Raw genomic sequence first — 12,304 nt, 5'->3', positions numbered from 1 at the left:
TGAAGCAGAATTTATAAAGGTAACATCTGTAACGTTAAGGCGTGTTGACAAGTTTCGTAACATGAAGCTGTTTCAGTTTAACACAATGCAGTCAGGTTGGATTTCTGTTAGCTAACAGACCATTAGCTAACATAAGAATGTTAGCACAGCACACTTCTGAGCAGCCAGAAATCGATGTGAATAATTTAACTACAAAAACTAGCTTGGTGTAATGTCTGGTGTTAGTCAGGACCGAGTGTTTTAATGTTGAAGACACTTACTGATCAGTTGCTGATGTCAGTGACTCCTGCTACTGCTGCTCCGGACTGACGGCTAACGTTACTCCTCACCATGCTGCAAGAAGTGCACTGTCCACACTGCAAAAAATATCTGTTGAACATTCGACTTTGTGTTCTCCCCTATCTTCCAGTGCTCATTTCTGAATGTTCCGAGTTTGTTGCGTCCTTTATTTCAGAGGACTCTGCAGTTAAATGTTAGCTGGTGAAGTTAGCAAGCTGTAGGAGGTCAGAAAGCCCATCTATGATACCGTCTGACAACTTTACACCGAGCAAAAACAGACAAGAACATGAGCACTCTTAAGAAGAAAATCCTTTAAAGTTAAAAAAAAAAGATAATGTAGTGAATCAAAGAGCTGTTAAATCCCAAACCGGCTGCAGTGAAGTAAATTACTTTGGCGCCCAGACTGACTCAGTGACGCTGTTCAAATTTGAGATCATGTGATGTTTTTCTTTGGCTCAACCAATCAGTTCACGACTTCACTGACAGCCTGTCATGACCGTAGACTGTGGTCATGACATAGACTGTATAAAAGGTTATGACCTGATAAACGTTGAGACAAGTTTAAAACCTGAAAGTAACAGCCTGCAGAAGCATGAACAAACAAGGTCATCCTGAAGTATTTGAATTCATATGAAAAGAATAATTATTTCAAACTAAAGTTTAAATTATTTAATCTGCACCATGAATTTGAGGGTTTTATTTGAAGGTATTACAAAATAATCCTCAAATTAGTGATTTTTTTTACAAAAGGGAAATTTGTTACCTCATATATAGTAACATAATGGTGTCTGCAGTAGTATCAATATTACTGTGATTTTCTACAGTAACATAATGGTTACCGTGATTTTCTACAGTATTATAATGGTTACCATGATTTTCTACAGTAACATAATGGTTACCATGATTTTCTACAGTACTAAAGTAGTTACTGTGATTTTCTACAGTAACATAATGGTTACTGTGATTTTCTACAGTAGTGTGTTCACCACTGTGATTTCTACAGTATCATTATGAAGAAAGAAACACAGTAAATTACTGTGGATTTCACAGTAATTTTTTACAGTGTACTGTAGGATTTTGTACAGCTGCTCAACCAACTCAGTCACTGTGACTCTCGAGCACAATAATAAACAGCAGAATCTTCAGTCTTCAGACTGTTCATCTGCAGATACAGCTGCTCTCTGCTGTCGTCTCTGGAGATGGTGAACCGGCCTTGAACTGACTGAGAGTAGTATGTACTACCATCACTGTTGATATAAGCAACCCACTCCAGTCCTTTTCCAGGAGCCTGTCTGATCCAGGCCATGTAGTAGCTGCTAAATGACAATCCAGAGGTTGTACAGGTCAGTTTGTGGGATTCTCCAGGCTTTTTAACTGCTGGTTCAGATTCTGTCAGAGTTTGACCATCAACACCTGTCAAGACAGAAAAAAGAGAATAATCAGTTGCTTTAAGTTGGTAACTTTTTAACAAAAACTTCAACTCAAGATCTGTGGAAATCTTCACCTGCCCAGCAGATAGTTAAAAGCAGCAGTCCTGTCCTATAGTCCATCATGTTAAACCGTGTGTCCACTGTTCTCTGTCATCCTCTCTGCAGTCAGATAAGTAGAGGTGGAAGACATCAAGGTTTTGCATTAACTCCTCCTCACAGCAAGAAGAGAACTGCATTGAAGCTTTTAAAATATGCAATACTCTTTTACGTTGCACAAAACAAAAGTCGCAGTAGAAACTAAACAATTTGTCATTTTCTTTCAAGTTTGATCAGTGAAGCTGGAAGTCAACCAAGTTTTGAATTGACTCGTCCTCACATGGAGGATAGAATTTGACCTTTTGTTTGTTGTGCAAAACAATAATGTAATAATTTCAACACAAGCTAAATTAATTTTGAATTAGGAAATCTATATTTGAAACTTCTACTGAATCAGAATTGTCTTCAAAAGTTGAATTTTGTGTTTGAAGTTTGAGTTGCAACCATCTCGTATTGTTGGATATCAGAGTATCACTCAACAAATACATATTTTTAACACACTCACAACTGAATTATTGTGACACAAAATCTTTACTTTGCTAAAACATGAGATGAATCTCACCTCAGATAACTAAAATGATTTTCATACACATGAACAAAAACCAATGGCTGCCTACAAGAAAGGACATCTAAAATCTGATGAACCATTTTTAAAAATGGTGAATATTAATCTACAATATGCAGAGGACTAAGACATCAAACAACCTGTTTTAATTTATAATCATTAATAATAGTGCAGAGGAGCAAGAAAGAAGTAACATTGTTGTTAGTTGTTTATAACTTTATTTTATTTTAATACCACAGCCTATTTAACTTATTTACAGTTTGCTAATATTTTGATCTACTGAGGTCACCTGTAATGTTTGCATCTATACTGGAGACAGATCGTACCAAAGACTGTGAAAGTGTTATGTAAAGCTCTTGTATTCTCACAAGTAAAAGGAGAAAATGTTACATTTCTTGTCCTGTTCAGTCCTTCCTCTAATTGTTAGTCCAGCCTGACAAAAGTAATTTATGTGGAGCCACAAAGTAAAACTAAAAGTGTCATAAAGAGAGATTATTTATGTTTCATTTCTTGTTAGATGAAGAGCTTTTAAAGTGTAGTTGAAATAATGCTGCTTATAATAATATATAATGCTTATTATAATTATATATCATAATAAGTCATGTTATTTTGTTTTACTTTTTTCACGGTTAAATGTGTTCAAAGACTGTTTCCTGTTATTGTAACAGTGAACTCAGGGCCGGCTCTAGCCATTTTGGTGCCTTAGGTGAGATAAGGATTTGGTTCAAGGGTCAGTCTGTTAATATCAATGAGAAAAGCAGATCCGAGTGTTTCTTTATTGTAAAAGAGAAACTTGACACTGACCTCTAGTGATTTAATAAAGGAAACTGCAACTTTTTTTTACTCCTTCATATTATGATTCCACATAATTGTAAACATTATGTTGTCTTAATTTACAGAAATGCTAATTATTCTTAAACATCTCTTTTATTATTTGTAGTAGTTTGTATTTTCTTTATTTCACACCCAGACAAATGTATCATGAAAGTTGATGTTTCTCATGTTTAGTGAAGAATATTTTTGAAGAACACACAACTTAACATAATGCAGAGACAAATGTTGCTGTAATTTATTACTAAACACACTCGATTACTAAATGCTACCAGCCCAGAAGATGCGTATTGTAGGATTTTGTACAGCTGCTCAACCAACTCCAGTCACTGTGAGACTCGAGCACAATAATAAACAGCAGAATCTTCAGTCTTCAGACTGTTCATCTGCAGATACAGCTGCTCTCTGCTGTTGTCTCTGGAGATGGTGAACCGGCCTTGAACTGACTGAGAGTAGTATTTGCTACTACCACCACCATCAGCAGCAATCCACTCCAGTCCTTTTCCAGGAGCCTGTCTGACCCAGGCCATAGCATAGCTGCTGAATGACAATCCAGATGTTGTACAGGTCAGTTTGTGGGATTCTCCAGGCTTTTTAACTGCTGGTTCAGATTCTGTCAGAGTCTGACAATCAACACCTGTCAAGACAAAAAAGAAGAGTCACCTGCTTCATATGTTTGCAATAATTTGAGGACAGATTCAACTCAAGATCTCTGAATATTTTCACCTGCCCAGCAGAGAGTTAAAAGCAGCAGTCCTGTCCTATAGTCCATCATGTTAAACTGTGTGTCCACTGTTCTCTGTCATCCTCTCAGCAGTCAGATAAGTAGAGGTGGAAGACATCTAAAGTTTTGCATTGACTCCTCCTCACAGGGAGGAAACAACTGGGTTGGCTTTGTTTATCATTTAGACCTGTTGTTCGTTGAATATCAGAATATTACAGTGTATAGTCAGAGTTGTGACTTTTACCAAAAGGATAATAGGAGGAGAATAGATTTTTGTTATAAGATTTCAATTAGTAATAACATTTATAAGGATTATAAAAATAAATAAATCCAAAAACACTGCAAACAACTGGAAAGTTAACACATAAAAAATGTTTTGTAGCCAACTCTGAATTGCTGGATGCCAGAATCTCCTCAGAACAAATATATAAATAATTTTCATGACACAAAATCTTAGTTTTTACAAAAAATTACTTAATAGGATTTATGATATGCTGCTTTCCTATCTCAAAAAAGGTTTTCATACTGTACATGAACTGAAACCAATGATTGATTGAACATCTAAACATTGATGAATGTATTGAAAATGAAGAATGAAGATGACGAGCTCAAGAGTGTTTTTTCTCTTGCTCACAAAAAGAGAAAGTGGAAGTTGGTTGATCATTAAAAAACATAATTTTCAATAGTTTTAACACTTATACTGTAGTTATTCAGATTATAATATATTGTTTCCCTTTTTAAATGATGAAGATATGGAAAAGACATGACTTTTGGGGGTTTCATTGCTTCCTTTTAAAAACAAGGTGCATGTTGAAATGTTGCTGTTATTCATTCCTCAATATTCTACATATAGACATTATGAGTCAGAGAAATAAGACACTATGTAGGAAAATGCGTCAACTTGTCTTGTTTGTTTGGACTCATTTGTCCCATCATGTCATATATCAGTGATTATAATGTTCTAGTATCTATATTATTGCACCATGCAATGAATTGATTTTATTATATTTTTATATTTTTTTTCCACATTTTCAATACTACTGCACAGTAAACAGTATTCATAGACTGCTTAACTTGGACTTGAACTCATTAGTGGTCTGAGGGCTCCTCCTCTGGTGGCTTCATGTTACAAGTGTTCAGGCACTGAGGCGTTTTTGTTTAGGCCTGCTGATGGTTTGTGTTATTGTGGGTCTCTGGCACAGTAATACACAGCAGTGTCTTCAGGCTGCACATTCTGTCCGTTTAGAGTCACTGTGTTGCTGGAAGAGTCTAAGTCGATACTGAACTTGTTCTTTAGTGAATCCTTGTAATATGTGGTGTATCCAGCTGCTGCACTTCCAATCCACTCCAGTTCTTTCCCTGCAGGCTGTCTGATCCAAGCTGTGTAATAGCTGCCAACAGAATAAGAGACCTGACAGGTGATGGTCAGACGTTGACCTGGCTGCACAGTCACTGAGGCTGGCTGTGTCAACTGTTCACACTTCACACCTGTTAAAAGAAAAAAAAATTGTGACAAATTATCAAAACAAAAGAAAAACTGCTGACTATGACAAATCCAGAGAGACTCACAGGATCCAGCTGCCAAAAGCAGCAGCAGAGCTACTGAGAACATGGTTTATGTTATGAAACATTTTAAACTGCAAGTTTTTTTCACTGTAATCTATAATAAGTCCTTTTCAGTGTTATTTGATGTTCCAGACAAATATTCATTTCAAACACAACAACATACTTGACATTTATTGTTCAATAGTTCATTATGTTGGGACGGGCAGTAGTGCGTTTGGTTATTAGCAATAATTCACAATTATCATAGATAATTATGAATTATGAAATGCTTGAGGTGTGAAAATCGCAAAGCATCCTTGGAAATGGAGTTTGCAATGGACTCCCATTGTCTGTGAGCAGCATTTTGGCGCTATTCCTTTGTCTCAGGGGAAACAAAGGAAAAAGCACCTCGTGCTCAGGCCTCACAGGTTACATGTAGGCCTTCTCTGTGTGACCTGGTGGTTTGAGGCCCAACAATTATTAATGGTTATTTAATGACACATTCATTCTTAACACAATATCCTTGCATTTAATGAAACAACTGTTCACTTTATCAAATAATGATTTTTCTGCTTTTATTGTAAACTATTTATACCCAAATACATTGTTATGACACCATTGTGCAAGCTGTGCAAAACGACATGGTGGTGGTGGATTAGGATTGTTGATACTAAATTGATATTAACTTAAAGATTAAAAAAAATAAAATAAAGAAAGAAAGAAAGTTTATGTGGATCTGATCCTGCGTGTAGAGGGATGTAGCTACATTTTCTGCATATTCTGATTTCAAAAACTTTATTGCATCAATCAGTCAATATTTGTTGAATTGAAGTTTACTATGTGAATGTGGTGAGTTTTTGTACAGCGTTGCTTCCGCCTGTGTCACTGTGAGTGTCGAGCACAATAATTAACAGCAGAATCTTCAGTCTTCAGACTGTTCATCTGCAGATACACCTGCTGTCTGCTGTCATCTCTGGAGATGATGAATCGGCCTTGAACTGACTGAGAGTAGTAACTGCTGCCACCACTATAGATAGATGCAACCCACTCCAGTCCTTTTCCAGGAGCCTGTCTGATCCAGTTCATCCAGTAGCTGCTGAATGTGAATCCAGAGGTTGTACAGGTCAGTTTGTGAGATTCTCCAGGCTTTTTAACTGCTGGTTCAGATTCTGTCAAAGTCTGACCATCAACACCTGTCATGAAAGAAAAACGAGTCTAACATGCATCAAGTTGGTAATACAAAGGTAAATATGTCAAATAAAGATCAGTGAAGATCTTCACCTGCCCAGCAGAGAGTTAAAAGCAGCAGTCCTGTCCTATAGTCCATCATGTTAAACTGTGTATCCACTGTTCTCTGTCATCCTCTCTGCAGTCAGATAAGTAGAGGTGGAAGACATCAAGGTTTTGCATTGACTCCTCCTCACAGGGAGAAGTAAACTGCACTGGATTTGTCTCTCAATATTTTTGGTGAAACTGGAGAATGGATGCTCACTGAAGAGGAGTCACTCCTCTACAGAGCTCTTTGCTATTTGTTTTTGACTTTCTGTGTTGTTGTATTTGTAAAAAGATTGCTACAGGAACACAATGATTTTAAAACGTGACAATAATTCTAATTATAATAAACTAATTAACCCTATTTGTAATAAGAATGCTGGAAACGTTCATCTTTTTTCAGCCAGACAACTAATAAACTGACAATAATGAAAATAATAAAGCAGCAAATGATTATGAACAAATATATGTAAATAATCTATTCTATTGATCTGTCACAATAGTTGTGATCATGTTGACTGTTAATCACAGGTTAGATAATGCAACACAGATTTTTTTTAATTGTAAAATGTCAAATGCCAATTTTAGGATTGTTTGTAAATGTAATTATGTATAGCAAATATTCTTTTTGTTAGCTCATTGTTCTACAATCTCAAAATTGTGTAAAATTGTACAAATGACTTAATTACACATTTTTGTATCACATGCATGATCTTTATGCATGTATTTATTAGGACATACAAGTACAGTTTCACTATACACAAAGCATTTAACTATCATCATTGTCAACTACCAACAGTCTTTTTACATCTTCTCTGAACATTGCTTCCAAGAAACAAAACATAAAACATCTTTTTCCTATGAAGAAAGAAATATGTCTCTACTTTAATTTTTTATATTCATGTAAGTTTCTACTGAATTTAAAGAGCAACTTGTAGGTTGAATCACTGGATTCACAGTTTATGTATCACGAAAATTATCCTGTAAAATGTTAATGTATGATTTCATTAGTTTAATAAAAAATAAATTAGACAATATAACTCCTAAATATTCAGATAATAACAACAGAATTTCTGTGTCTGAGGTATGAGGTAAGGTATGTGATTGTTTAATTATACTGGAACAGAATAAAAGTTAAAAAATAAACACTTTACCCTTTAATAAACATATTTCTCTGTGTCATCTTTGTAAAAGACACCACATCAGGTAACAAAAACACCATAGTGAAGAAAATGTGAATGAGTATAGAGGAACATGTAATATATGCAGATCAATTTTTACATGAATCAATGTGAAAATAGTCTGATGTCAGATAAAAACCAATCAAATCACTTGTGGTCTTTGTTACTTCTAGTGCACATGATTTATCATGATCAGTATGAGGATCAAACCCAGTCAGTTCTAGACCGCCCTCTAGAGGTTTGAAAGAAGTCAATGTGACCTGTGACACCTCATTTTCTACATGCGTGTTATCAAAAATCTTTTTTTTTTTATTGGTTAATTATTCTGCTCATTTTGTGTGCTTCTTGTTGTCATTTATTTTTTGTTGTATGTTCCTAAATTATGTTTGCTCGTTTTTTTTTTTTTTCCTTTTTTTATTGTTTGTTTTTCTCTTTAAGTTGAGGGGAGGTCAGTTGTATAAGCTTGTGGCTTCTTGACCTCTCATGAAACATCTCTTAACTTTCATTATCTGGATTAGACATGTCTCAGCATGTAAGAAGACATGAATTTGCATGACCTTAGAATTATAAGGTTCCACTTGACATTTTTGGCAAAACTGAATTATACACATGAAACTACTCTCACATTATTGACCCTAAAATTTGAGAAAAGAGGAGGTTCTATCTCAGAAATCAATCTTAAACTTGGTGCCAAGAGGTTTGATCTGCAAAAGCGCCAATCAGCGCTTGTAATGTATGGGAATATATGGGAATGAGGTGGCTGTGGCTCAGGAGGATGAGCATGTCATCCATCAATCAGAAGGTCGGTGGTTCCTTGACTCTTGTCTGCATTTCGAAGTGTCCTTGTGCAAGATACTGAACCCCAAATTGCTCCCGATGGTTGCACCAGCATCCTGCCTGGTAGCTTGTCACCATCAGTGTGTGAGTGTGTGTGAAAGGGTGAGTGAGCAGCAGAATATATAGAGCTTTGGTTAAAAGCGTTATATAAACAGCCATTTACCATTTACCATGTAGACAGGAGGACCAATCAGGTTCTGTCTCTTTACCATGTGACCTCACTGCTCTATGACTGTGGTTAAAGGAGCTGAAAATATTATGAATTGTTGCTAAATCTTAAGTTTTGAGACCTGCAAACTGATTCTTTTATCAGAATAATTATGTATGACACTGATACAAACACCAACTGAGTTGAAAGTCAGTTTTTTATCTTGTTTGAACTCAGTAAGAAGCAGATATTTACCTTCATCTACCATGCTAGTCAGCAAGCTTTCTTTATAATTACTTTATTATCATGTTATTATTAGTGACTTAAGTTGCTATGACTACTTCAAAAATGACAGCATTGAAAGCCAAAATGTTAATATGTAAGAATATGAGATACATTCAGGCTGCTACAGTAGCTGTTGATGCTAACGCTATCTGCATGCTGCTAATTGGGTTTGTGTCTGTTTAATGTTATTACTTGAGTCCTGCAGCAGACACAGTGATGACAGTGATTACATTCACAGTTCAGACACTGACAGAGACCGCAGTTTGTCAAAAAAGAAGTAACAAACAAAAACGTAAATTTGGAAATGCTCTGAAAAGAAGAGAAACAGACAGACAGCAGCAAAAGACCAACAACAAAACAAACCAAATAAATGGATGGCCATAACATTAACCTATCATACTGTCGAGTTATCAAGGACAGTGAGGAAAATGAGCTACTTCCCGGCAGCAAATCCTATGGTCTGCCCACCAGACTGATGTGGTCTGTCTGATACCCAACGATTTGCACTGTGGACCAACATAGCTATTATACATTTTGATGTGAGACTGGGTTGACTCATGTCTAAACCTAAGCAACCTAACCAACAAACGAAACAAGTCCTAGCCAATCAGAGGCAGAGTAGGGCGAGTAAGTCTGTCGCCATCCAGAGGAAAAAAATTTTGCCTCCAGCATGAGAAAGTTCGGTCTGCAGTCTTGCACTAACGTTAGCTTGTAACACTTCCGTCTCCTTGTGGACTTGTGTCTCTCATTGGCTATTGTGGTCCTGCTTGAAAAGTAGTGACGTAATCATCCAGATTTTAACTCCTAAATATCAAACATGTTTGAAATTATCGGGGCGGCCCTGATGAGTCTGCAAGCAGTTCTGGAGGTTTAAGATTGGATCTGTAAACTCCTCACATTAGCAGATAATCTGGGCAGAACATGAGTGCTGACCGTGGTCCCAGACCAGATTTTTCCTCTGATTGTCTGGAGGGTTGAATCAGGGATAAATCAGCCCAGAACTCCTGTAGTCTGAGCCTGCAATAAGACATCTCCATCTATATGACTAGAAAGACAAGCTGAGTAAATTTTGAGAAGTTAAAGTATTATTATTAGATAATAAGATTAGATATGTTTTAAAATGAGGATTGGTGTTTCTAAAATTGAACAGCTTCAGTTATACTGTAGTCTTCACATTATAATAAATACATCGGGGGTCAAAGACATTCTTCAATAACAGAAAATATATGTACAAATATTTTTGTTTACTCACTGTAAGTATGTATGTATTGTATTTGCTGCAAAAAGAAATACAGTGACAGCAGTCAGGATCATGTAAATAGTGTGAAAACCTATTCTTGCATAAAAGATTTAATGGTTTCAGTGTTTGCAGGTGTTTGAAGCCACAGACATGGAGCCTCGAGATAAACAGCTGCTCAGGAACTGAAACCTGTGTGACGATATGCAAAAAACTAAATCCTGTAACTTAGAAGAAAACTATTTTAGTTCATGCATTGATTAAATACTTTCTTTAGCAATAATCATCACATTTTGCCTTTATCTGTGGTGGTTACAGATGTGTTATGAATAAAAAACTAAATCAACTATAAAGCAGGTGGTTGACAAGGTAAACACTGTAAAAAATAAACAAAACAAATAAATAAATAAATAAAGACACAATTTATGTGAATCTGATCCTGCCTGTAGATGGATGTAGCTTCCTTTTCTTCATATTCTGATTTAGAAAACTTTATTGCCTGTTTTATTCTGTGAATGTGGAGATAAGTCAGACAGATAAGTAGAGGTGGAAGATGTATAAATGTTTGCATTAACTCCTCTTCACAGGAAGGAGAGAATCAGACTATTACAATGTATAGTCAGAGTCGTGACTCTTACCAAATTAATTAATTGGTCTAATTTTTGATTTTTTGTCGGGAAATAGATTTTTATTGTAAGTTTTTTTTTTTTTTTTTTTTTAAAGTAATAACATTTCAAAAGAAAAATCCCAAAACAGTGCACACTACAAGCAAAAACTGTACTGGAAACAACTACTGGAAAATTAACCATATACAAAAAAAGGTTTCAGCCAACTCTGAATTGCTGGATGCCAGAGTCTCCCCAGAACAAATGAGCAAAATAATTTCTGTTCTTATCATGACACAAAATCTTAGCTTTGACAAAAAAAAATACTTAATAGGATATATGATATGCTGCTTTCCTATCTCAAACAAGGTCTACAAGGGGATTTTCATACTGTACATGAACTGAAACCAATGGTTGATTGAACATCTAAACATTGATGAATGTATTGAAGATGAAGAATGAAGATGACGGGTTCTAGTGTGTTTTTTTCTCCAGCTCACAAAAACAGAAAGTGGAAGTTGGTTGATCATTAAAACGTAATTTTCTATAGTTTTACATAGACGTGATACATGATACATGTCACGGGGAAGCCACACACACACACACACACACATGCATCAGCAGCCCTCTCCTCTCAATCTTATTGTTGGTCAGAGATTTTTATCCCAAAGTTTGTTTACTTAGTGTGTAGGTGTTTGCTAACATTGACTTGCATTGACAATGCACACATTTAAAATGTTGTGGTAAAAAAGAAGACACATTGTAGTTGTGTTATAAGTACTCAGTTTATTGAGTTTAAATTGTGCTTCACCTGTTTGCTCTGTTGTGCTTTCTCTTCCTCTGTCAGACCAGGAACTGGCAAACTGGAGCCAGTGCAGTTCATCTGGTTAAGTAGAGGGGTTCTCAGGGGAAGAGACTAAGTGTGGTAGAGTGGGAGGGGTGTTTTGCCTCTTTTGGGGTATTTGACTGTTAAAGTACTCTTTTTAAGGAAAAACACATTTTAGACTAAATTTCAATGAATTTCTATTTGACAGTATATTGTTATTTAACACTGCTGTCCTCATTAGTGTTTTGTAAGAGATAATTGATATTGTTCTCTTGAGTAGGTGGAGTCCACCTGTATAGGAGGGAGAAGTCTGGGGTGACTCGAGGCTTTTCTGGTCATACAGAGACAGACACAGCTTCAGTCTGCAGCTCCTGCCTTGGGCCTAATCTCAGGGGGTATAATCAAAGTGCAGTTTAGAGTTGATTTCTTTATTTGTGTGTGTG

At 36.0% G+C, this 12,304-nt stretch overlaps 1 protein-coding gene and 1 gene segment (V, D, J or C); both read right to left on the bottom strand.

Moving 5' to 3' along the window:
• Nucleotides 1–3,527: 3,527 nt before the first annotated feature.
• LOC122966911 lies at nucleotides 3,528–9,176 on the bottom strand. The gene is made up of 5 exons (XM_044331273.1): nucleotides 9,164–9,176; nucleotides 6,357–6,663; nucleotides 5,157–5,316; nucleotides 3,928–3,973; nucleotides 3,528–3,838 (listed from the first exon to the last, which is right to left on the bottom strand). Exons 1-5 carry the CDS (start codon nucleotides 9,174–9,176, stop codon nucleotides 3,528–3,530), a joined length of 837 nt encoding a protein of 278 aa, XP_044187208.1.
• Nucleotides 5,096–5,547, bottom strand: LOC122966518. The segment is given in 2 exon segments: nucleotides 5,096–5,413; nucleotides 5,495–5,547. Coding segments are annotated over 2 exon segments (351 nt in total).
• Nucleotides 9,177–12,304: the final 3,128 nt, after the last annotated feature.

The sequence above is a fragment of the Thunnus albacares genome, chromosome 17 (genome assembly GCF_914725855.1).
Source record: "Thunnus albacares chromosome 17, fThuAlb1.1, whole genome shotgun sequence".
Lineage (NCBI taxonomy): Eukaryota > Metazoa > Chordata > Actinopteri > Scombriformes > Scombridae > Thunnus > Thunnus albacares.
Note: the sequence above shows the minus strand (reverse complement) of the source record. Positions and strands in the feature narration are given on the sequence as shown.

Coding starts and splice junctions, on each gene's coding strand:
- LOC122966911 (XM_044331273.1), bottom strand. Junction 3,974..5,156: donor TGACTCTAAACGGACAGAAT/GTGCAGCCTGAA, acceptor CAGTTTAACATG/ATGGACTATAGGACAGGACT. Junction 3,839..3,927: donor TTTAACTCTCTGCTGGGCAG/GTGAAAATATTC, acceptor TTGTCTTGACAG/GTGTTGATTGTCAGACTCTG.